The 26,711-nt window shown below is 41.3% G+C and overlaps 1 protein-coding gene across 2 annotated transcripts in view; it reads right to left on the bottom strand.

Annotated features, from left to right (window-relative positions):
* Nucleotides 1-26,711, bottom strand: part of ankrd11 (ankyrin repeat domain 11) — a 97,945-nt gene that overhangs the window by 8,428 nt on the left and 62,806 nt on the right. For both annotated transcript variants that reach the window (XM_041960785.1, XM_041961600.1), the window contains exons 3-9: nt 15,767-15,912; nt 12,886-13,018; nt 6,611-6,784; nt 5,340-5,540; nt 5,091-5,233; nt 4,629-4,776; nt 51-4,506 (exon numbers count right to left, since the gene is read on the bottom strand). In XM_041960785.1, the coding sequence (XP_041816719.1) occupies nt 51-4,506; nt 4,629-4,776; nt 5,091-5,233; nt 5,340-5,540; nt 6,611-6,784; nt 12,886-13,018; nt 15,767-15,853 (5,342 nt within the window). In that variant the 5' untranslated portion in view covers nt 15,854-15,912. The remainder of the gene's footprint in view (nt 1-50; nt 4,507-4,628; nt 4,777-5,090; nt 5,234-5,339; nt 5,541-6,610; nt 6,785-12,885; nt 13,019-15,766; nt 15,913-26,711) is intronic.

The following is a 26,711-nucleotide window of genomic DNA, read 5'->3' as shown; positions in this document are numbered from 1 at the left end:
AAACAGTGAACAGAAATGACCAGACAGTAACCCATTGTACATTTAAATACCTTTCAAAGAAGGATGGGGAGCAGGCGTTCATTGACATAGTCATGGCTGATGAGTTCTGGCAGTCCAGCCCATCCAGCATAATGTCAGGGTAATCCTCTGCACTACAAGAGGGGGTGCGTGGAGTCTGCATTACTTCCTCAAAGCTGGGGCAGGAGATGACAGACGTAGGTGTGGGGACACCAGTCGGCCTGTTTTGATCTGGCCTGGGAGAAGCTGGGAGGTTCTCCTTCATTTGATGGCCAGCCAGCCAGTCCTTTGAGTTTTGACTGTCAGTAGGCTGGAACTTCCTGCCAGGAGACATCATTTGGGCCGGGAGACCCACATCCTTCAGCTTCTTCTCTTTGAGACCAGACTCCAGACTGTTGGATTTCTTCGATAGCTCACTGCGGTTTTTCCGTACTTCCTCTGTGGACTTGGTTTTATCCTTGAGTTTAGGGTCCCCTGTCTTGGGTCTCAGCTTCTCCATCTGCTTCATCCTCTCTTTATGTCTCTTGTGGCGCTCTTCAATCTCCTGGTCTTTTAGACTCAACATCTGACCAAAACTCGTCATTTGATAGTCACCATCGACCAACAGTTTTTCACGGGGACGGTTATCTTTACGCACTGTGTCTTTAGACTGAGAGAGCTTTTCATTTTCATCCTTAGTCTTGGATTTACTGTGGTCCATCCTGTTGTCTTTGTCCAAAGCATCCCGATTTCTGTCTTTCTTCATATCAAATTTAGGACTGTCTTCTTTTGACCTGTCTTTCAGAACAGTGACCTGTGGGCTATCTTTCAACCCTGACTTCACATCCTCTTTGGAGTGTTTAAATGACCCAAAGCCATCAGTGTACTTATTTTTCTCCTCCTTCATTTTTTCCTTATGTTTCTCCTTTTTCTTTTTGTCCTTCATTCTGTCACTGATGACACCAGTTGCTTTGTCTTTGTCCTTTTTGGACATCTCCTTTTCAAATTCCAATGTTTTCTCAAAGTCGTCTTCGCCGTCTCCCTTACCCCCATATGGAAATGTGTAAGGGTCTGCCTCTAGAGGCATGGGCTCTTTCTCAAAAGGTAGGCTCTCTCTGCGGCTGTAGGACTCTCTGATCTCCTCTGTCTTGTCACGTTTGTCTCCTTTGTCCTTCTTGACCTTTTCTTTCTCCTTGTCATGGCTTTTCTTGGACGAAGATGAGGAGGAATGTCGATGCCTCTCTTTCTCTCTGAACTTGTCCTGAGGAGTAGATATGGACAGGGAGTCTCTCCTGTCCTCAGACACATCAGTCAGGCTGATGGAGTCATAGTAAGTAGTGAGGACTGGCTCATGACCTCGGTCAGTGAAACTATCTGAGGAGATTTCACTGTTCTTGTCATTGGAGTCATCCTTGTAGTCATTCATTGCTTCCTCCTCTAGTTTTTCTAAGAGGGACTTTTCATTCTCACCACTGCCTTTTGATGGTTTCCTTTCTTTAGAATGGTCCAGCTTGTCTTTATATTTGCTCTTTGTCTTTTCTTCACTTGTGTCCCTTTTGTCTAACAGTTTCTGCTTATTCTTCTTCTCTTGATTTGAGTCCACTGACATTCTGTCTTTTCTTTCCTTGTGTTTCGCATCTACAGAATCTTTCTTATCTTTGTTGTGTTTCTCCAGGGAGCCTTTCCTCTCTTTACCTGTGTCAAATGTGGCCTTTTCTTTCTTCTTTTCTTTGTGGTCTTTGTCTTTCACCTTTTCTGCATTATGTTTAGCCTCTGCAGAAGATTTTCTCATTTTTTCTGATGGGAAGTGATCCAGCTCATCCTGATCAGGTGTTGAGTCTTTCCTGATGGAGTCAGACACGAGTGCAACACCACCATTGTAACTGTCCTCATCATCATCACTTTCATCAGTGAATATGTCAGCGATCTTGTACCACGTTTTCTCACGGATTTTCTCAGGTTTTCTTTCCTCCTTCTTTACCTCCAAGAAATCCTTCTCCCTTTCAGTATGTTTGTCTTGAGAGGCCTTTTCTTTCTTGTCCTTGGTCTGTTCTGAAGATATCTTTCGATCTTTGTCTTTGCCATGCGACTCTTTGTGTTTGTCTTTGGCTCCCTCCTTCTTGTCTTTGGTGCTGCGGTCTGCATCCTTGTCCTTGACAGCTTTTTCTGTTGAGCTTTTCTCACTCTTATCCTTCTCCTGATCAGCTCCTCTATCTTTTATTTTCTCTTTGTGCTTGTCAGCTTTCGTCTTTTCTCGCTTTTCCACTGCTTCACCCTTCTTTTCTTTCTCTTTTCCAGAGTGGTTTCTTTCTCTGATTTCACACGATTTACCGACAGCATCAATGTCTTTGAAGAAGGTATCATTGCCATATTCATCTCTTATAGATTCCTTGATTTTTATGTCCTTTCTTTCCTTCATGAACTCATATGAGTCTTTACGGTCTCGACTGTTGTCCAGAGAATCCTTGTCTTTCTTGTCTTTGACTACATCTGTGGACTCCTTCCGCTTCTTTTCTTTTTCAGCTGAGTGACCGGAGTTTAATTTTTGTTTCTCTGACCAGTCCTTTTTCTTTTCATTTGTCTTTTCTGAAGAGTCTTTGTCTTTCTTCTTAGAAGTGGCTTCTTTGTCTGATCTTTTCTCATTGTGATCTGATTTCTTTTCCTTGACTTTGTTTTCTTTCCTCCTGGTCTCTTCCTTTACAGTCTCAACAATCAGTTTAACAGAGTTGTTGGCTTTGTATTCCTTGTACTCTTTGACAGGAGCGTCCCAGCTGTCCTCTCCATAGAGGGAGGAGTCAGAGGACATCTCGGAGCCCCATCTGTCATGGTGGTCATCTGAGGCACTGAGCTTTGTGTCTTCCAGGTTGAGGAAGCGGTTGTTAACGTCATAGCCTTCATACTCAGACTCTTCCTTCTGTGCTTTGTCTTTTTTACATTTCTCCTTGTCCTCCTTGGTGTTTTTCTCCTTGTCCACCTTTAGATGCTTTTCCTCTTTCTGCTCACTCTTCCTGTCTGCCTTTGAGGATGACTTCTCCTTGGACTTCTTCTTTTTCTCCTCTTTGTGAGCCTTTTGTTTATCCTCCTTGGGCTTATCCTTCTCCTTGACATTTCTATCCTTGTCAGATTTCACAGGCTTCTCCCTCTCCTCCTTATTTGTCTTGTCCTTGGTGGAGTCCTTTGTTTTCTTATTTTTCTCCTCTTTTCCCGTTCTATGAAGGTCTTTTCCAGATGACCAATCCTTATCTTCAGACTTGCTTTTCAAAAGCCTATCCTCCTTTTTCGAATGGTCTTTTTCGTGTTTGGATAACTTGACCTTGCTCTCGGCTGGAGAGTCTGACTCAACAATTAGGGACTTCTGCCTTGAATCATCGAAATCAAAAGAATAGCTCTTGACAAATTTCTCATTCATGTCTTGATTAAGCACTAGACTAGGAGCTTTGTCCTTTTCCTTATTTTTGTGCTTGTGCTTCACTTTGTGCTTTTTCAGCACTTTCCCATCTACATCGGTTTTGGAAACCGCACTGTCTGCATTGGAGTTTTTGTAGAGCTCTGAATTTTTCTTGTCTACTGTGTTACTGTGCACATTGTTATTCTTCTTTTTGTTCTCCTGCACTTTCCTCTTAACTTGTTTTATTGACTCTACACTAGAATCAGCAGAGGAGTAGTCAGATTCGCTGGATAGTCTTGTTCTGACTGAATCTGAGAGAGAACTGACGTCTGACCATGTAGGAGATGACACAGTCTTCCAGCCATCTGTCCTCCACTGCTTTGGATGCTGTTCGGCTAATGATGGTACTTGTTTTTGAGAGTTCAAGTTTCCATGGGAAGAGGAGGAGGATGCGTTAAAGCCAGGGGATTCTTTTAGGCTCGTTGCAGAAGAGTCCTTTATACTATTTGAGCCCTTATCATCCTCACTCTCCATATCGCCACAATCAGAGTCAGATGTACAGAATTTGTCATTGACTTTGCCAAACCTGACCTCTTTACTGACATTATTTTTACTCTCCTTCTTCCGCTTCTTTTTGACTTTATTCTTGTCTTTCTGTTGTTTAGAGCTCATGCTGCCAGAGTCTCTAGTCTTGGTATTTGTTTGCTGGGCTTGTTGCCGCGGCGTAGGCGCTGGCGTGAAACACAACGTCCTATCATCCTCGTCTGAACTGTTACTGTCAGAGATGATCCGCCTGACAGTTTTCTTTGGTGTGAGCGAGTTGCTTTTGGAATAGGTTTTGACCTCCATCTTGGGTATGGAGATGAAGTTGTTGGCCTTGCTGATGGAATCCTTACGGAAGTCTTTTTTCAAGAGGTGTTTATCGTCCACAGGAGGGACACGTTCCTCCTCATCATCCTCATCAAATTCGTATTCATCTTTGACGGGTGTGACAGCAGATTTAGGAGGGTCTACGGTTTTCCCTTTCGACTTCAGGCCCTTCTCGAACTCCGAGTCTGTGTTATTGCCATCAACAGAGCTGGACGGGGCAAATGAAGGGGCGTCTTCCTCCTCTGAAGATTCTGGAGAGTGAGGAGAGGTAAAATCAATTAACATTGCGACACAACCCCATCTTCACGAATAACTTACATCATTTTTTAAAAAGTCATGTAATTAGGTGGCTCAAAGATTCAATTGTACATACCTGATGAACTTTCTTCACTTGAGGTGTAAGTGCCTTTCCCCAGCAAAAGATTCAGCATTGTTGGAGAGTTGGCAACCTTCAACGGTGTTTCACCTCTCCTGTTGCTTTGACGTGGGTCCCCTCCATACCGTAAAAGTAGCTTAACCACCTGAAACAAATGAAATCAAATATTCAATATAAATCCCAATTCCGGAGGTGATATTTCCAAGTTCTGATGTGGTTCAGAATTTAAAGGTCAAATGTTACAAAGTCATTAGCTTTACAGTCATTATTTGTTCATATGCATGACACATGAGTAAACTTGACAGAAAGTCAGAGTAAGACTAGATACTGTCAACTCGCATTTCCATTTTCAGAATCAGAATTTTGAAATATGACTTTGTTCTTTCCTATTTTGGTAATAATGTTGAGTGCATTCAAACATGAGATGGTTTTATTGACTAAGCATTTTTTTTTTTTTACCTTGAAATGTCCATTGTTGGATGCATCATGTAGAGGGGTGTCATCATCCAGACCCTTGGTGTTGACCTCTGCTCCGGCTGCCAGCAGCTGCTTGGCCACATCATAGTACCCCCTGTTGCACGCCTCATGCAATGCAGTCCAGCCTAAAAATAAGAAGAATTACTGTGTGAGAGGTGCATGCAACATATGAATGAACATTTACTGCTACATCCACAAAGCACAGGACAGCCTATACAAAGAGCCTCTCACCTGCAAAGTCTTTTACATTCACATCAGCTCCCTCGCTGATGAGCTCCTTAATGCGGCGTACCTCTCCACGGATTGCTGCCCTGTGCAGCCGAGTCTCGCCTCTCTCATTCCGTTTATTCACTTTGTCTTTGGTTTTAGATGCAGAGTTTGGCGTTCCCTTCTGACCCAGACTGGATTGTGACTGATGCTTTGGTGTTGTGTCTGTAGGTAGGAGATGGACACTTCACTTGAACACAAGAGCAGTTTCTTATGGGATATTTTTTTAGAATTTGCTTTTATTGTTACAGTTTTATGTACCCCTGTTTGTTTGAAGTGCTTACAGCCAGAAGGGGGCAATCTTACTCTAGCAATCAACAGCAGAATGGTGGGACCTACTTCACTTGAGCTCATTTCATCACATTTACAAGATTAAACCCAAGCCTTAATCACATTTACATTATTGAGTTTGCACAGCTATTGTCCCAAATGATATTTGAAACGCACTCACTTAATCTATGTCTCGGCCTTCAGGCATGCAAGAAAGGAATTAATATATAAAAAATAAAAATGGCTATGCATTGGTTCTCACCAATATAATTCTATGTCAAATAATGATAGTAAGAGACAATGTTATACATATAATTACAATGTTGAAACAATAATGCTATTTTTGGATTAGATTAGATTTACAGCCAAATGGCTTTGTGTACCAGAAAAAAAACCCCCGCACCATTTGAAAGGTAAAAGTAAGGTAATAATCAGGTAACAGCAGCGAGGATATCAGATAACAAATTTTAAAAAATGCTTGCAGGCCTTTTGCATTTTTTTTTGCTTGTTGTGATTTCACTCAGATACTAAGATTGCACCATTGGTTTCAGACTAAGAGAGATTTGGTTTCATTTCCTTTGACAGCCCCTTACTGCATTTCTACTGCTTCTAAGACAGAAAAAACCTTTTCTGACTGACAGCATAGGTTTACATTGCAGCTGCAATGAGAATTAACTTGGATTACCTTGTTTAACTAGATTAAAATTGAGCAAATGGTCCTGTTCAGAGGGAGATTATAACTAAGATGTGGCAAAACATAATGTCAGACGATGAGCTCAACCTACAGAAAATAAACAAAAACAATTAACCCCATGGCTCAGCCCCCCACCTCTTTCTCTTTAAGCCCACCTTCATGGCTCTTAAACACACACACAAACCGCGTCTACATAAAATGTACCCTCCCATCCCTCTTTCCTTGTCCAGCACCGTCCACAGAAGACGTGGTCTCCATGATAAGCACGCACCTGGACTGTTGATGGACTCCTCAGCTGTCATTTGCATGAGCAAGGCCACCTGCTGCCGCTCAGAGAGGGGGTACCCAGCCCGGATCCCTGGCATCCCCATTCCAAACGGCAAGCCCGCCTTCCGGGTGTTGGTGGGCTCCTTTTTAATGCGCTTCCGCTCTGGACCTGGTTTCTCTGTAAGGAAAGTGAGAGAAGCAAAGTTAATCTAATTGCTTCACAGAGATACACATGTATGCATGCACTTAACTACACATTTATTCATGCACACACAGAAAAAACCTAATTGACTGAATCTTTCTGAAAGGGAGAGTAATGGGTGTTTTCGTAGTGTTATACCAACAAAAGACATTCAATATTATTGTGTAACTCATTCATTTCTAAATTTATAATATATCCCACTCTTACTATGACTGCTTGTTAATTATCATTGGGTATTATCTTTAGGCCACATTATTGCATAGTGTTTCCATTAAAACTGAAGCATTTTTGGTACTTATGACAATTTTCAAAATAATTTTGAACATATGACAACAGCAGGACTAATTTTAAATGTTGTTTTGTTTTTTTAAAGTATCTTTTAGTCAATACTCAATAACAAAAGCACTGAAAGAATTAAATTTACAGTGATTTAATAAATGGTGTTCTCATTACCACACACACTTTTCCCTCTCGTTTAGAATTTCCATGGCAAAAAGTTAGCTAGTTTGCATGCCTATCATCTAAATAAACCTCTACAAGAACAACTAAATATGCTTGTTCACATACTACAGACTGTATATGTAGCCCAGTGTGTGAGGTTTGGTGGTAGCAGGGGGTGACTTTTGTGTTATTATCCAGCTGCTTCTAAGGAAGGGAGGGGCCAGCAAGCAGTATGTTTATGTCTGCCTGTCTGTCTCCAAGCCAATCAGCCCGAGTTGAGAAGAGAGGAAAGAGGGTGTGACTTGGCAGTACCACAGTTATTACGAAATAGTTGGTTTACATTTCAATTCAACGTGGCCTTGCCAAGGTCACCACATGCCTGCCTGCCTGCCAGGCTTACTGGAGACATGGTGCTACTGGACAAAAGCAGCTGCTCTCCAAAGACACACCCAGCAATTATTTTCAGTGGCAACATGCCATCTGATGACCCTTACAGAGAGTAAAGCTACACATGACCGTAACACTTCATCATTGAGGGGGAACAAATGCCACAGCCTACGGAAAGAAAATGCTAGCAACAACAGAGACTCCAATCACTAAGAGAGAAATAGAAACAGCAAATTGAAAAAAGCTGTATGTACAGAGACACCAGCAGAGCAGTAGATGTGTCTGAGTCTGATTTCTTTGGGACCTTTCAAGACTGGTTGCATGCTCAAGGCCACAAACACACAAGTAAATAAGGCAAGAAGGAAGCATGGCGGCCCAAGCTTCCGGTGGCTAAAGGCTTTCCAGGAAAAGATTTTTCCAGTCACTAGTACAGAGCTGATGAACTTTCACTAACATCTGTGAACACTTACAGCTAATGTGCCCCCACCCCTCTTTGATACACTCTCACGTTCTCTAAAGCATTTGCCATTTAGACACATTCCTTCTGCTAGGACTTTAACAGCAGGAACCACAGACGCAGTCCAAACATGTTTTTTGAGCAGCAGAACAGAGAAAGTGCTATGCTAGCTTTTCCAGGCTTAGTTTACAAGATTGGGAACCAGGAAGGCAGTTATTACCCTAATGCACACATGCAGAGGACTGCTACTAAACGACATACAAGGCCAAAGTCACTAATATAAGATTCGTCAAGTGACTAATCTCTGACATGGATCAAACCCCAGGTACCAAAAATCAAAAAGCACATGGGACAATTGGAGCAAGTATGACCACTGTTTAAAACTGACAATTTGTAAGCTTCAACTTGTACAAATGTCAAAAATGGCCTCTTCACCTGGCAACCACTGCCTGTACAAATGTGTGTGAATTTAATTTGACAGGATGTTGTGAGAAAATAGGACACAGCTTGTTTATTAAGGCACGGATATGATTTTGCTTTCATAAGGTTTGTATTTGGTTAATCACCCTGATAAGTAAAAGAAAGATACAGCTTAAAACAGTTAGGGCTTGATTAAACAAGACTGTGTCCAATGTATGACTACAATTATTCAACATCACTTGAATAAAAAAAAATACATACATGGATTATTGAATTACACAAATGAACAAATAACTGCACAACACAGTGTGCCTGCTCCCACAGTATGTACAGTATTTCTGTTGGATGTCTATTTAGGGAACACTTCAGGGGCTTTTTTATGTGTCTCAGTAAACCGATATTACTCAGCTTACAGACAGGGTTGAAACCTTACTCTCCTTAATGCCTGAAACTTGACAAACAAGATAAGCGAAACAGAGAATAAAAAAAGAAAGCAAGCTAGATAGATAGGGATAGCAGGCCATGAATAGACTGCCCACCTGAGCCAGGGGAGGCGACCACATCAAACATAAATGTCCGGTTATAATAGGGGTATATTTTAATACAGTATGAATAAAATAATAGAGTGTCCAATGCCAAAACAAAGAGGTTCAGTTAGCAAACAGACTCCACGACAAGTAGAACCACTCTAACCAGCCCAACCAGGTAGGTCTGACCGCAGCACGTTAGAGTGAAACAATGTTCTGCTTAGGGACTAATAAAAATTGCATAAACAGGAAGTTAAGGGAGACGAGGCAGGAAGTGGCCAACAGGATGTTTTGTCAATGCTTTGTATTGAGCAAGAGAGACTCATAAATATATAGTATGAACATAGTGGGGTGTATGATGCTCTGTCTGTCTTCTCTGTCTAACTGGCACATTTGTTGAATATTGCTTATATAAGTTACGCAGTAAGTGTACAGCTTCTGTTCACTGTGAGCCAGTGTGAGTCTGTGAGACAGAAAAACTAATCTGTGTGTGTCATAAGATGCCAAGCGGGAAAACTGAGTGGGCCAAAGAGCTGTGGAACCCACTTTACATGGCTCAGCTCACACCTTCTTTCAACTTTCACATACCTGACCATCATACCTGTGTCGCACAACCAATGGCGCTAAAATTACCTAACAATAAAAAAATTATCTTAGCAGGCTGCCAAAAAGAACAAAGTGACTCAGTCTGAGCACATTATAGTAAGCTACGAAACCATAGACACACAACAGAACAACTGACTTCTAAGTGGGCATTTTGACACCCAAAAACAATTCAACGTGCTTCCAGGGTGGAAGGTATGACACAGGTCTGCTCAGACATGGTGAGTTGCTGTGTGGCAGTGATGCTGAGAGGACGGCTTCTGTGATTCCTCATTTTAAATGGCAGTTTAGCTGATCACACGATATACTGCTGTTGTCTCGTTACAGATTTTAGGTAGAACTTTTCAGCCATAATTAAATCACTGTCTGATGGAGATGCATAAAAATATTGGTGCTGCAGCTTTTAATTATTTTCATTACCAATAATTTGATTAGTTGATAATCTCTGCCTACAAATTACAAAAAACAAGTAAACAAAAAAATACATCACCAGTAACTCTAAGTCTGAAATAGCTTGTTTACAAACAGAATTGTTTGTTTGGCTGCTGTCACACACAGTTTAAGTGATCAGACACAGCATGAGGCGACAGAATGAAGTCATCGGGCAGTTTGTCTCACTCCTAGTTAGATGATGTCTATATTTCATAATTTCATTGTTTGTCAACTAAAAGCAGAGCAGGAGCAGGAGCAGGAAGAAACAAGTGTTTTTTTTACATCGTTTTGGTGTTTCGGTGAGGATGGAGCTCTTCACAAAAACAACCTAAATGCGCCAGTTGTTTTCACATGTAAACAGAATTTTCAGAATGATCCTTGTTAGTGTGGGCGTAGTCTTAATCTGGTAAGATTATTCTTCCATCTATCCCTGAAGTCAGCTATGGATTGCGGTGGTGAGGAGGAAGAGGGGAGAGAACAGCGGAAGGAGATGACCTCAGGAGGGAGGAATGCTGCTGTCTAGCGCTCCTCAGGAGGAGGTCAAGGGAGGCTTGGCGATTCTGCGAAGGAGGGCTTTGATTAACTTCAACCTGAATGATCTGCAGTGTGCTGTCCACGGGCGTACAGCAACTACAGATTCCTTTCTGTCCTCTAGCTCACTTAGAGGCTCTTGTAATATTTGTAAACACTCAGCAGACAACTTGCGCATGCATACTAATTAGAGGTGGAGTTGATGGCAATGCATATAAACAACATCAGCATTACTGCAAAGGCCTTGTCTGCCATTATAGAAATGAGAAATGCTATGAATACCATATTCATAATATTTAATGTCAGCCCAAGCTCGGGCTAGAGTTGAGCCTCCAGATTAATTTGACATTCATCAGAAGATTTCCAACACTAGATTTTAACACAGGACCAAACTGTATAGTTGTGACATTTAATAGGGGAACCAAAGAAAGCCAAGTAGAAACTGATGACAATCACTAGATTTTGTTATTTCCCTTGTGCATGTTTGTTAATATACAGAAATCAGCAACCTAAAATATTAATATATAAAAGACAAAACCAGCTCATTTCATAAAACGCTGTATTATTCTTCGGTCTAACTTTACATTACTTTTCAGCAGAATTAAATATTTTACATTATTTTCCCTTTATTACTTTCCCTTTCCACTATACTTTCAATTCATGCTGTTAGTAGTTACAAAAAATAGTGGATAAAATATATGGCAATGTTTTTTCAAAGAGTTTACTTAGTTGGTGCCAAGGAGGTATATAATACCATACCCCGTGGTCATAGCTAATCTCCATCAAGATACAGAGGAGAGCTGGTAGTACGGTGGGGTTGAGTTGGGGGTGGGGGCTGTGACGTGCCAAAGGTGTAAAATCTTGCAGAGGGGCTAGACACTGACCCAGCAGGGTCAGAACTTGAAAGGGCAAGCAATAAAATTTTACAATAAAATGTGGATAAGCAGAAAAAACTTAATGCACAACAGAGAAAGGTATGCAAACACATCCTGAATAACAATGTGCATGGACATAGGTAGAAAGCAAATAACATTACTCCAACACTGATGAAACTATGCAACAGATACCAATAAACTTGAAGTACAAAGTTGACAGACAGATGCTAGCAACTTGACTGTATAAATGGTGAGGATTATGTAATGGCATGAGACCTGCAAACTTACTACAGTTTGTAAACAAAAGAAAAGAAAGACACTTCTAGAGAGATACTTTCATTCAGAATGTTGCAGAGAGGTAAGGTTGAGAGTTAGGGGCTGAAACACCATGTAGCCCAGCCCAATAACAAATCAAGCAATTAGCATGTTAAGAGACGGACTGTCAAGCTATTGTTTCTGGGATGAGAGTTCACACCTCCACTCACTGAGGGGGGGGGTTGGGGTTGACTGTTTTCTTGAAAAAGCTACAAGAGTTAGCCTAAGAAAGCCAACAAATAAAAAATATGAAACCAGCTAATGAGAATAAAGGAGAATAAAATTATTATCTACAACCAGCTACATTATTCAGTACACTTAATAGTTTTGCAACATAAATGTACGTAGGCAAAGACACAAACACAACAGGGATTCAAGAGTGCCAATTAGTGCAGTAACGAGGAAACAAGTTAGTTTCTCAATCTTTCCACTTATTTAAAAATCATCTTGAGCTACAGAGTAACTACAGACAACCCCATGGGTCTACAAAATAGATGTCAAATATTACTACAATCGACCCCAAACCACAATAGCCATCTGTTGCAACACGCACACTTTTAGCCTTACATTCCTGTAATCACAGAACATAAACCAATGTAGCGGCTCAGCCAGCACTGATGATGAAGGCTGTTACCAAAGCCTCTGAGTTGGACCATTATCAACAAACTAAATCCTGAACCCTTAAAGCCCAAAGTCAAACAAGCATGAGCAGTAGTCCTTCTCTCCCTAATTAAAGAAAACACAAAGCCGGAGCCTTACCAAAGCAAGACCTGGTCAGGCCTGTACGTTACACAAATTCCCATTTAATTGGATCATGATTTTGTGTGGTCTTCCTCTCCTTTCAGACTGCGATTGGTTGAACCAATTCCTCGGTTCTGCCACCGACACACAGCTAAGTTGAAGCTAGAGCTGGGAGCCCATTCACTAAACAAAGCCCAACCCCCTTTCACAGAGCACGCCCAAGTACTTCCTGCAAACCTGAGAGGATGAGATGTAATAACTCCTATTCCTCTTTGATTCCCACTTCAAAGTCACTTGGGGGTGGAGGTGTCAGGACATGGGAGTAAACAAATTCCAATATTCTCTTACCTGAATCAGAATCTTTCTGGTCTCCATTAGCTCCTGCAGTGAAGGGCAGCTTCCTTTTAGGGGCCTTTTCTTTCATCTCTTTGACCCCATCACTGCGATCCAATTTGGGCGTCTTGTTTGACAACACTTTTTCCTGTGAAAGAGACAAATCATAACACTAAGTAACATGATTTAGACAAACAGCTTTAATCAGAATAAAGAAATGACACTGTAAGCTTAATATCTATTTTCACGTGAACAACAAGTATGATGAGTTAAAAAGAGATACAGGCCAATAAAAGAATGAGCTAACTGTGGATCCTGCGGCCTCCTCCTGTAGTTGGTGCTATTCTCTGCCCTGACTCTTTTAGTTATTATGGGCTTCGCAGAGCAAAACTTTTCCATGGAGTTTCCTCCTTAGATTCCTGGCTCCCCAGCCACAGCACAAAGAGCCAGACGCAGAGAGAGGAGGCTAAGCTGACGCCTGCTCGGCTCTGTGGTCTTCAGCTGCTGGAAACAATCACAGGCCCAAGTGTATCTGCTATCAACAGATGTAAATACTTATGTGTTAGTCCAACTTGTTTCTTTGTATTTGGATCTGATAGTGACAGTGACTTGCTTATCCAGACTAGCAGCTCTACCACAGTTACAGCTGAAAACACATGGCAAATACTTATGTCTGGAGTTGTTATTCCTGAATTCTTGTAGGGTTACAATTGAGTTTTCCGTAGTACATATTTTCATATTAATCAACAATTAATTAACCGATCACTTGATTGGTCAGAAGTTACTGAAGCTCAAAATGATTGCTTAAAATTTCTTATTCTGTCTGACCAATGGTGAAAAGATTCAGAGCATTCCAAATTACAAAGAGAACAGCAGCAAATACAGAGAAGCTTTCACTAGCAATTACTCGTTATTTTTACTAAATAAAATGGTAGTTGAGTGAGGTGGAGTGGGTCGGGGGGAGGAAAAAAGCAGCCAGAAGGAAGTTTCAATGAATGACAGAACAGAGCATCACTGAACAAAGCAAGCAAAGCCACAGAGTTAAAACACACACACACACACACACACACAAAAAAAAAAACACTGTAGGACACTGCTCAACATGAGAGGAAATGGTCTGCAGAGGAAAGGGAAGAAGGGTGGGGGGATGGGAGGAAGGCTTAATTCAAAGCTATTCACACCAAACATGTTTCAAATTCTTTTCAAATTTTAATAGAAACCTTTATCCTAATTGTGTGTACAGTGTACAGATGTATGAATAAAAAAAGAAAGGAGGTAACGGCATTCATCCAGAGGTGTACATTTAAAAAACAGACGATGACTTTTAGTCGTCAATACCTGAATATTTCAAGTAGTGTCTTTGCGTGTACAACACGATGTGTGTATTTTACTGTAAGGTCAAGATGATTTTAATTGGTACAGAAGGTTTATGGTTTCATACTGGAAATGCAGGAGGAGGTCAGTTCTAATGTGCTGAAATACAGTGTGTATTTCACTTAATTTCTCTGTCCTACCTTCTGTCCCCTACTCATCTCTCTCTATCCTCAGGGCAGGTTTTCCATTATGTGTCGACTCTTTGAACTCCTCCCCCTGCCCTGCCCCAGTCATAAGACTATGATGTCATGGTACAGTAGAGACAAACAGTGTCAGCTACAGTTAGCTGATCTCTCTCTCTCTCTCCCTTCCTCTCTCCGGCTGCATCTCCACTCATCCACACAAAGGCTCTTACAAGAGAACACACACTTCATGTAAAAGCATGATGCACACATCTGGGCATGTGCATAACTTACGATACATCTAAGCATGGAAACCAAGATGCAAGGGAGTGATTTCCTTAAGAGAACATACCGTAAGTGTGCATCTAGGTAGAAAATGGTAAAATCACCAATGAATATCTCCAGAGTGAGTTGTTTATTGCTGAATTAAATTTAAAGAAAGCTTTTACAACAAGGGACTTTTTTCAGATCTGCCTTCATAAGACACCGTTTGATGGTCTCCTAGCAATGCCTGCTCTTTTCGTCTCACTCCGTTTTCCACCCACCCCTATGCGCTTCATTCCCTCCCTCCCTTCCAGAGTCTGATGCAATCCTTTGCAGAGGGCTGTAAATCCATGCCTGCATAAGCTGTACCTCTTCTCTCTTCACCTCTTGGTGCTGCTGCTGGTAGTTTAACAGTTGGCACCCACCATGACATCATCAAGCTGCGCCCAACACTTTGTTCTCCTGCAAACAACATGACTGTACCTGTGTCAAATTAAGGAGATGCTACGTTCACAGCCTGCATTTCCAGGCTGAATATGTCTTGACAAGCCAACAAGACTGGCTGATTCCAAAGGTGCCTCTGAATGTGGCTGAGAAGTTCAGCCTTCCTTTGCTTGAATTTCATGGACACAAACACTACATTCTTTGTGCCCATCAGTATCCAACAATCCGTTATGTAATAGTGTAATTGTGCATTAACATGGGCCTTAATTTCGTAGGCATTCAGGTGGTATTTAGTCACTGGTACATCACACACATGAATCTACTGACAAAGCTTCTGCAAAGTGTAAGTGACATAAGCAACAGTAATCTTGTTCATGGTACCCAGATATTTGTTAAGCACCATTAATTCACTCACATGGGATATTTTTGATGGAGGAATACTTTCTGTTGTTGTTCCCAGGCCTTCTGGTTGAAGGATAGTCTGGCTGCCATTCCAAACCAATTTCTTATTTATTCTGTCTTAGGTTCCTTTACTGTCTGTAAATCCTTCTGAGGTTTAATGATTGTTGATCAGATGTAGTGGTTTAGTGTCAGGTTTCAAGGACAAACAGCAGTTGAAGATGGGATTATATGCTGTATACAAACATTTGGTTATTGGGCACAGTGTGTGTTGGTAGGTTTTTAAGTCTTACCTTCTTCCCACCCTGCTTTTCCACCATGTCGGTGTTGAGTGGGAAGTGGTCCAGCTGGGGGGTTTTAGAACCCCCACCTTTGGGCATCGTTCAGCTCTCCCCACGCCAAGCTTCATTCACGCTGCCATTGCATCGTCATCAACCGTCTGGAACAAAGGGAAAGAAAAAAAGAGATGGTGGGGGAAGTTAGCAACTGGCCACTACGTTTCTTTGAAAACACATTTACACACTGCCAGACAATGCAGCCATTAGCGGTACATCAAGCACTCTATTTTCAACCATTACACCCCTGCTCTGGTGGAAGAGCAGTTGAGAGGGAGGACAGCAGGCTGGGTTGCAGCTGTGGCAGGCAGAAAGCTTATCTGTTTTCCAGGCTGGACCCAAAGAGCAAGCTAGGTCTGCCCAAATACCTTCAAACATGCTTGGCAATCTTTACTAATTTAACATAAGAGGAACTACGATCTGTCACAACAACAGAGGCACACACACTATTCATATCAACCTTATTACAACTGAAGAGCCATATAGTGGAACTTAGGAATGACAACAGGACAGACATTGCCTAACCACAATGTTGTGGGGTACTGAGAGAGCTAGGAACAGCTGAGGAATGTCTTCAGGAACGTGACTGGCACGTCTCAACAAAAACCCAAACAGCTACTTACCGCCATAGCTAGCCACCCCCTTGTAATTGTGGGCTTTACCCTGTCCTAATTCATGGGATCCCTCCCATAGCCAGTTAAGAAGATGGGCCGTAGCCTTCTTACAATAACAACAACAAATCTACCTGGTACCAGTGATCAGTCTCAACATGAACTAATGTATATAACAGAGAGTCCTGTACAGTTTAATGTGTTCTGTGTTCTCAATCTACTTTGACCTGTATGCAAGTGCACAGCAACAGCATGTGCATCACTATCCACTGCGTTCCGTCATGAAGAGAGGCCTTCTGCTTCACAAGGCCATGAATTAATCATATATTCCATCCCTCAATTCACTCCTCCATAATGCACTTTTTCTTCTGAGTGCGTCCAAGTATGATCATCCTTGTGACTGACTGAGTGAGTGAACAGATGAGACCATGGCTGCATCATTTTTTTCTTTACTCTGAGACACTGGCACTCCTATCTTCTCTGGCGCCACTTCCATCTCCCCTCCCCTCCCCCCACCCCCTCCCCTTCCCTCTGCAGTTATCCTATTCAAAGACTGCTATTTATATCCCTCCAGTCAAGTCAGTCAAGTCAAGACAGCCAGGCAGCCAACCAGAGAGGCACACAGCTACAGAGGATGTACTGCTCCCCTTCTACTGGTGTATAGAAAGAGAGACATGAGAGACAGAGCGAACCACAGCGTCTTTTCTCTCTCTCCTATAGCTCATTGTTACTCCCTCTTTGCTACTGCTCTGCACAACCTCCCCTAAACTCCCACCTCTCACCACACCAAACAAAGTGGCAGGAAGGTCGACTACCCTCAGTAATAAACAAACCTTGCAGCAGCAGCAGCAGCAACTCACACACACAGACACACACACACACAGACACACACAGACACACATCTGAAATTGGGTCAGCTGGGCTTCTGGAACAATAATCTCTGCACTATTTTGGGACTACTATGACGGGCGGTTATAGCAACAGAACATTTCGCTGACATGCGAAATACAGGAAAATGATGTTTGCAAGCTAGCAGTCACACAAAGGCACACACAGGGAGAGGAAACCCTGTTCAAAACCACAGGCCTCATTTCCTTTGTAATTCCATCCCAATCAAAGATACACAACATCTGCTAACAGTGTGAGTATGTTTCACTCAGTAAAGTATTGTTGCCGCTGAACAGTTGATTAATTTCTCATGTGTATTTGTGAGTACACATGGGTCTGAGTGTTTTAACCCATTTCGACAAAAATAACACCCAATATACGAAAACTCCTAAAACTTTCTCTGCAATGAAGTTCTTATTCAGGATTTGACTGTGAAGGTCATCTAGTTGACCTGGGTATTTAAACTGAAACCACTGTCAACCTGTTTTTTTGTTGTGTAGCTACAATAAAACAGCAGTGGGTGACTTAAGAAAATCGTAGCTTATAAACCCTAAACCAGGAGCAGAGAGTGTGGGCACCATACTTATAATTATGAATGTAGCAAATCGTGCTGGTAAAACATAATTTATGATGTTCTAAAACAACCATAGGCTGTCTAATTATTAATTTATTCTGCTATTGCCAATACTGCCAAAATGGTAGCCACATTTTAATTTAATTTTTAGTATGATGGTGGAGTTAATATTGCACACACACACACACACACACACACACACACACACACACACACACACAAACTTCTGTCTGAGATGGACGTAACCAGATACATTTACTCCAGTTCTGTACTGAAGTGCACTACTGAGGTGCTTGTACTTTCATAACAAAGTTATCCATCATTATCAGTTCTTGATTACAAAGTCCTTTACATGAACTGTGTCTCTAACAACTAACAGCTATAGATGTTAATAACCAAGTAAAGAAACATCAGTTTGATTTGGGGATGGTTTTCAAACACTTTGGGATGGTTAAAAAATGTTTTTTGGGACGATGGTGAAAAAAGTTTGTCTGGAGCTGTGCGTCAGTCAAGTTAGACTTGGCCACAGAGATGATGACTGCAGAAGGAAGTGGTGAGAGGTGAGCCAGAGAAGCAATCTCTTCCAAATGAAGGACAGGACCTGCCAGTACTACTATCCATCCCTACTTTACTAAACACACACACACACGCACACAACTTTCTTGATATGTCCCCCAATTCTTTCTCTCTCCATACTCTAGCATCCTCTCTATCCTCTGAGCCACTCCCTCTGCGGTCAGATAGAGGCCAACACTTCAGCATATTGCAGCATACTGTGTGCACACTCACAGATGCACTGACACATACCACAAGCACACTTACACTGGGATCTTATAGTACCAGTTTCATTGATGTGGGAACTGTAACAGTGAAGATCAATCCCACAAGTGAAACTGTCATGCAAAATGAGCACTGGCCATTTGATTAATAACTAATTTTAATTCTCCAGTTCAAACTATTTTGGTACAATATATCCAACCCATATGTCCAACCCACTCTGCCACTAGTACCTAACAAGCAGTTAGCTGATGTCATCTCAGTCCTTGAAACTATGACCTTACACCTGGAAGAATCAGGGACCAATTTCTACCAAACGAATTTTTAGCATGGTAAGCAATTTGCAACAACATGCACTCCTGATTATATACTGGGAAACAAGATACAGCAATGAGAAAACACAAAGGTGTAAACATACACACACACACGCACACACACACACACACACACAGCTGAGAAGCAGCGAAGGTGCAGGTGCAGAGATGAAAAGTAGTTGTTTGCTCCAACCCCATGCCACTCCTAACTCATGACTCCCATTGTACACACAGAAACACACCTCACATTTTCCACACTGACAGCTGAACAACACAGCAGCTGCGTACTGGGATGGGCATGTTGCTCTCTGTCTGTGCTCGTGTTTGTGTGTGTTGCGTGTGCACAAACCCTGTTGTCTATTGCACAATCAGATACAAAATCAGCAGCACCCTCCCTGGCAGTCAGTCAACTGATATCTCGGTGTTGGTTAACAGATATGCTACGGCTTACATACAGGAACATAAATAGTGAGGCAAGTGGTATACAGGTCAAAGTGTCCTCATACCAGAGATGTTTATGAGTCATAAAATGGAAGTTAAGTTTATACATCTCTGAAGCAAGACTTTACTCCCTTTGAAAGACATCAGCACTGTTGCAGCAACACAATCAAAATCAAAATCAATTAGGAGCCTGCAACGAAACAGATATTCATACGCTATTAAACGCATTCTGTTTTAGTGTGTACATTTTGAATACATTTTCTAGACAGTAACCAAGACACAATCTCTGACAAATAATGCAAGTGCCCCTGTCTTGACTAAAGAAATACATACCTGAAAAAAAAAGAACAGTAATCTGTGGTGCCACAAAGATATTTGGAATGAAAAATCAAACTTGTGCTAAAACATTGCTTCAACTCAGTTAATGAACATCTGATGTTACAGCATGAACTAGTGCCAGGAAAATTTCCTGGCAGTAGTTTATGGATAATGCTAACAGCTAAAAACAAATGACATGTCTAAATGCATTGCCAAGGGCATTCAAAGGCAAACGCAACACTGTTTTTTTTTTTAGACCAAGGTCTTTCAAGTCCCTTAGACTAAAGGCTACCAACATATAGTACCAAACCCATGAATGCCACAGACACTGACCCAACTTGTGTTTTGATTCAGCACCAGCCACCACTGTAAACTATTATCATAGATTTTAGGGAAGATGTAAAAATCGCAACTTTGCTTCGGAAGACAAGTTAATTAAGATAACCTGCAGATCAAGCATGAAGTCTTTTTTTTTTTTGTAGACTTGAGTCTCTAACTAGATTACCCATCTTTGCTTGAACCTCCCACCATGTAATTTTAGTTATGGTGACTGGACGATGCTTTCAGTGGTCAAGTGTCATTTATTGCTGCATCCCATTTCTTTCCCTAGTTATCTTCATTCTAATCACACTTCAACTGTAGGGGTGAAAAATTACTTTTTTCGCCCAACCTCTCTCTATCCAAACAGAAATGATCACCATCACAGATGCCTGTGTGTTTGTGATAAGGCTAGACAAAACCATCATTCAAGACCAATCCTTGTAAAAATATATTAAAGGATCTTATTTTCTATTACTCTGACTGTGGTGCAAGCATTTTGTTGTAGAATTCAACAATACAAAGTAATTACTTTTATGAAATACCAGAAAATGCCATCTGAAATTGCCCTGGTATATCTATATCATTTTACATATCTAAACAACCACCATGTCATCTCCAGCCCGAGTTTGTGCATATGTGTACCCCCTAGTGCCTATGACAGTCTATTGACATGCCAGGCAGGAAAATGATCTATAGGAGGACAGCAGCAGCAGCTAGCTAGCCTGTTTGGTGTGCAAATAAAGCCAGCCGGGCTCGGCTGCTGTATCCTGGCAACCAGAGCCCAGCTTCGCTGCTCAGTCCCTGACCTGGGCCCATTCACTTCATTATAAACCTGTATAGAGAGGGACTGACACATGAACGCACACACACAAACATGTGCTAACACATACAAAACACTGAAAGGAAAGATGCATTATACTAGAACAGAACTATGTGCTTACAAAAGGAGCTAAGAAAGGAGCAGAGTGTTGTAATTAAGAACAGTGATAATCTATACTGCTTAAGGGTGGAGACCAAGCTTCTACATGAGCTTTCAGTTTGTTTTTGCAAATATATGGGTTTAGTATGACAGCCTATATACTAGATTGCACCTTCAGCAAAATAAGTTTTGGGATAAAATAACACAGTATTAGATCCCAATCTTTCATTTCTGTTCCTTCTTAATGAAGGTCTCATGCTTAAATGTCGACATGAGCAGCAGGTGATACACAAGGGCATCTGGAAATGACAAAATATATTTGAAATTTGAGTGAGTGGGAGTGGTCCTATTATCCATAAGGCTCTAGGAGTAGAGAGAGCCAGAGAGCAAGAGAGGAGTGTGATGTGGGGAGGAATCCAATCACTCGGTCTGATTTTCTATTCTGAGCACGTTCACTCTCCCTTACACCTCTCTGTTCCATCCAATAACAGCTCAGTGCTTGCAGCCTGCCTGCCTGCCAGTCTGGTAAATCATGCCGTCTTTGCCAGTGACCTCGCTAAGATAGTGGCAGGCCTGTATATATATGCAGCTAGGCTGCAGGAAAGGCCAGAAACAATCTAGTGCTTTTTGGCTCTCTCCTCTCCAATCCCTCAGCTTCATCAGTGCTCTGACTCATTCTCATTTCTTCCCCCTCTCCTCTCTGAGTACTTCTCTCTCATCTGCCTTTCCCTCTATTCTCAACATCTCTCCCTCCTCTCTCACAGGCAAAAGCCTGACATTGCCACAGCAATGTGTGAGTGCACAGACACACAAACACACACAGAAAGCTTGTTGCCTAGCAACTCAGGGATGAGACAGATGCAGGCCTATCACAGAAGCTAGTGAAAAAGCTGTGAACGGAGAGAGGGAACCTATTGATGGAAGAGTGCTCCTGCATATCACCCTCAAGCAATGAGGATTCAATCACTTTCTGACCTTTGGATCACCGTCTGACCAAACAGAGCTGTTTCACTCATTCATAGACTCCTATGTGCTGTCAAACGCAATTTCTAATACAGGTGAATGCGTGCACACTGTAAAATAGCTAGGACAATGACACAATGGGTTGTGCAGTAAAACTATTCCTGAAAACATTGAAACTGTTTGAAGTGAACACATTGTCTAGAAATATAATCAATATGAGCTTGCATCACTACCACCATGATTACAGACACAAAAATGACAACCAAAATGGCACTTCAAACATTAGCTTAAGCCACATTATTTGCTCCAATTCTCTGAATAGCTTGTTGTTATTTTCACAAGTTCAACCCCCCTGACTGCGTGGTTGTTCAGCGGGACTGAAGGAAACAACAATATGTTTGGCAAACCCATTTTTCCATGAAGGAATTGTACCCTGGCTGATTAGGATCATAATCACACAGCCAAACACAAACGCATCAAAATAACAAGACTTTTTTTCGAAGGTGTTCTTGTTACCAGAATATAATCTTTAATGGGTGATTTGAAGGGTTATTTTGTTATTTTCAACTTAACATCAACACTTCTTCTCGCCAAATACTGTAAGGATTCCAGTTAGAAACTGTTTGGCATAAGCCAAGTCTGTTATCTGTGTGTGTGTGTGTGTGTGTGTGTGTGTGTGGCAGCAAGTATGAAGCAGATAGATGGCTAGCCACTTCCAGCCTTACCCTTAAACTGCACCCACACTGAGCAGCTCATTGAATTTAGATAACAAGACAGAACAGTTTTGTACATTTTTAAGGGCCTGCATGAGTAGTAAATATTTCATTACTTGGACATCTCTTACTTACAGTAATTCATGTCATGTAGTCTGTGTCTTTTCGAAATAACTAAGGAACCAAGTTCATCTGTTGAGTGTATTTACTGGTCAAAAATGCACCAAGCACTGCATAAGAGCCCTTGTTATGAAAATAACAAGTAATAGTTACAATCTTTCAAAATGTGTTTCTGAAATGGCTTGCAGAACATTTGGACTCAGGGTTTACAAATCAAACAGATCAGTTGTAACAGTTCATTTCATATAAGAAAATCTACCGTCATGTTTACACATCCCCAGGAAGATTTCAATGTCCCAGACAATTGAAATTCTGGTCAAATATTATGTGTTTATGGACCATATCTTTCCATGTTTTTTGCTTCCAAGTGACTAATTGGGAATACTGTTTTTTTAAGTTGAGAGCACCCCAGCCCATTGTGTAAATGCCCATAATTCCTTTGGGCATATATGTGATTTTATGTATGTCCACTGAAAGTGTTTTGCCACTGACAGGTCTGAGATTGTTGTGTGTCTGACAACATTATGGAAAGCATCCCTACAGAGATCCCGTGTAGTAAAGAGTAAGGTCCTATTTGTTCAACCAGAAACAGCCACTATTATTAGTCTCACCAAAGTCACCAGACTTGTTTACAGAGAAAACCATCTTATCATCCCAAAACGCACTTCATTCAAACTCAACAGAAACTAAATGAAACTCACCCAAACCGTCTTTTCCACTGTTCCACCAACAATCATCACCAACTCACGTTTGGTTGAAATAAATCCTTAAGTCTCAGAGTTTGATGTGAAAATACTGGGAGAGGAGCGAAAGGGAAGGGGGATCAAAGGGTCAGGGGGGGAAAACAGCGTGTAGGGCCAGAATATTTTCACATCTAACTCTGGAATTATTTTGACCGGACAGTATGACTGGAGAGATTGAAATATGTTGGACTGCAACATATTTTTCTGGTAAAAACAGTAATTACTGGTCTGGAGCGACTAAAGATACGACCAGTGGTAGTGCTTCACATTTACTTTGAACACAGAGACAACATTCAACTTTTAAACTGCAGATTAATTAAATATAATTGAAAAGGCAGAGGCAGCTCTGGCACTGTCTTGACCCTTCCTACATAAAAAACTAACTGGTGAATGACTTACCTAGCTAGAGATACAACATACTTCACAGCGGTAGAGTAACAACATGGATATACACTTAAAACAGACAACATAAGGTACACAGATTTCACTCAAACAGGAAAAGATGACCATGCAACTCTAATGTCACATTCATACACATAGATAATCAACATGAGTGTAATTAGTCGAGACCTCAATTAAAGCACCAAGGGTTAATGTTACAGCTTCAAGTGCTGTCCAAATCCTCAAACAGCATTTGCAGCCTCTTGCATTCAGGCTCTTACACTGATCATACTTATTCAGTGCTTATGGCTTAAGGTGGACAATGGAAGGGAGGCTCAGCTGGGTGAGTAAATAAGTAATCTATAAAAAAGGGTCAACAATTCAAAAAATAGAAAAGTCTCTGCTCATTCATTATTTTTATTTTGGACCATTTAGTAAAGGTGGAGAATAAGGGAGATGCCATGCATCAGGGGTCCCAGTCCAGCTCTGAAAGCAGGACATGATGGTTGTGTGAGCAATGAGGGCGACCCATCTGCCTATTGTAAAGTGTGCAGTGTGTTAAGTTGTGTGTGTGATCTAGATCATTATGCTGCCGCAAGAGACTGACTGAGAAGATAAATGATTGAATTTGTGTGTCTGCTGGAGAGAACATGAATGAGTGAGTGTGTATGTGTACAAGTAAGCGTGCATGGTAGTAGAATGTGAGGCACAGTGACTGAATCTACATTAATTAAGGATTACGTGAGGAGGTAAAAATAAATGCAGAGCAGAGGGAGAAAGCCTGGATGGATAATGAACAGAGCGAGAGAGGCAAGGGAGGAGAGGAACAGAGGGTGGATATGACCTTTCCACAGATGAGCATTATAATGTCTCTCTCCCACACACATACACACACAAACACACACAGCTGTAAAAACTGCCATCTTCTAAAAAGTATCCCAATTTGGAAGAAGACTGTATGCCATGAAGCAATTATGATAGAAGTTTTGGTCAAAAAAAGCAACAATGTCATACATAGGGACAGATCCCTCAGACATGCAACACTGTTTTTTGGCAGCTATTTGATCTGTCTGTTGTAAGCCTGCACATGGCTACGATAGTCTCATCATACATTCTTTATCTCTTGCACCAGGCATTTGTTCTATTACATTATGGGTAAAGAATATCTGTTTAAAGGCAAATTATCAGACTCTCAGCAGGCCATTTGTTTTGTTTTTTCTTCACAGAGCCTCTCTTGTACACACCTACTTCACACCATCTCCATTACAACCTGTGTGTCATCCCACTTTGCCGCTCTTCTTGGTTTACTTTTGTTTCTTCTGCTTTCTGCTAATTTTAGCATTTGCCTCATGTTCATTTTGTTGTGACGAAGGATGGCTAAATAATAACTATAAAACTTTATATTATTAAAGAACATGAATTTGTCCAAAGCAATTTACAATAAATACATCTAACCTCTAAGGTAACAAGAGCTAGATGACAAGAAAGAAAAAAAAAAAGGTTGCACATCACAACCTACCAGTTTCAAGATAACCAGCCAATCACAATAAATGCCATGAGGGGAAGGACCCCCTTCTTCATATTCATCACTCACTCTGAATATATTTCCTAGACATAACAGTGCTGAGTGATTATTATCAAAAAAGACAAACACATTTGTATTGTGGATAAACCTGGTCTTCATCAACTGCATATTCAGTTCTATGTGATGATTCATAAATTCTCATTTAGTGGGCACCATCAATGGTCCAAACATAAATGAAGGTTAAGTCCCAACATCAAACACAAAAGTGGAACCAAGCGGCAACCTCCAGGGCTGTAAAATAACACCAATGTGGAAGAGCCAAAAACTGCCAAGACGGTGATGGCCGGAGCCACTGTCACTGAGCTTCAGAATGGCTCTTCATGTACCTATGGCTGACATGTCCATGTTTTATATACTGTTTTTGAGTAAGCAAGCATCTTTCAGCTAAACAGCTAAATACAACAGCAGTCAGACAGACTAGCAAACATGTTATCTTATTAAAATGCACTGATCCAACATTTTGGCTAAATGGTAAACATTAGCCATTTTCCTTTTCAGCCTCTGCCGCAACTTGTACCCCGCTTCCTGTCCTGTGCGAGGACAAGACCAGCAGACATGAGGTCGTTCACACTTGTAGAGAAAGGTGACATGACTTCAGAAAAGGCAAAAAATGCTATGGCTACCACCAAAAACTTGAGCATTAGACACATGCAACCTCACTGTATGTATTGCATTCAAACAAATACTTGAATGTATGAAAATGCCAATGAACTAGAAAATGCCAACCCTGATTCCAAATAAGCTGGGATGCTGAGTAAAACACAAATATAAACAGAATGCAATTATTTACAAACTAACTGTATTTACCAACAAAGTGAACAACTAACCCTTTCGATGATGCACCTTTCACTAAGGTTTTCATAAAACAAAATACATACACTAAGTCTCAGTTTCTGTGAGGGCCTAAAAAACATTGAGAAACACAAGAAAAATGAAAAAAGCACAAGTGTTGGGCCGAATGTGGATGTATTCGCAGTTCAGATATTTGGATTGGTGCATCATTATCCAATACATTGATCTGGAAACCTGGTGATGTCTAGAAAACCTGTGGCTGAAATTCGTAATCACGTGCGTTGACATTAGCTTAGTGGGAGTAGGTGTCACATGTTATGAAGAAACTTGAAATTCTGGTGAAGACCCTTCTGAGACAGAACAGCAAATACATCACAACTGGTCTCATAAACATTCTGCTGCACTGCTGCCTGTTGTTACACAGGGCCCAGAAGGTGAAACAG

This window comes from Chelmon rostratus, chromosome 1 (genome assembly GCF_017976325.1).
Source record: "Chelmon rostratus isolate fCheRos1 chromosome 1, fCheRos1.pri, whole genome shotgun sequence".
Classification (NCBI taxonomy): domain Eukaryota; kingdom Metazoa; phylum Chordata; class Actinopteri; order Chaetodontiformes; family Chaetodontidae; genus Chelmon; species Chelmon rostratus.
This window is presented reverse-complemented; position numbering and strand designations above follow the sequence as displayed.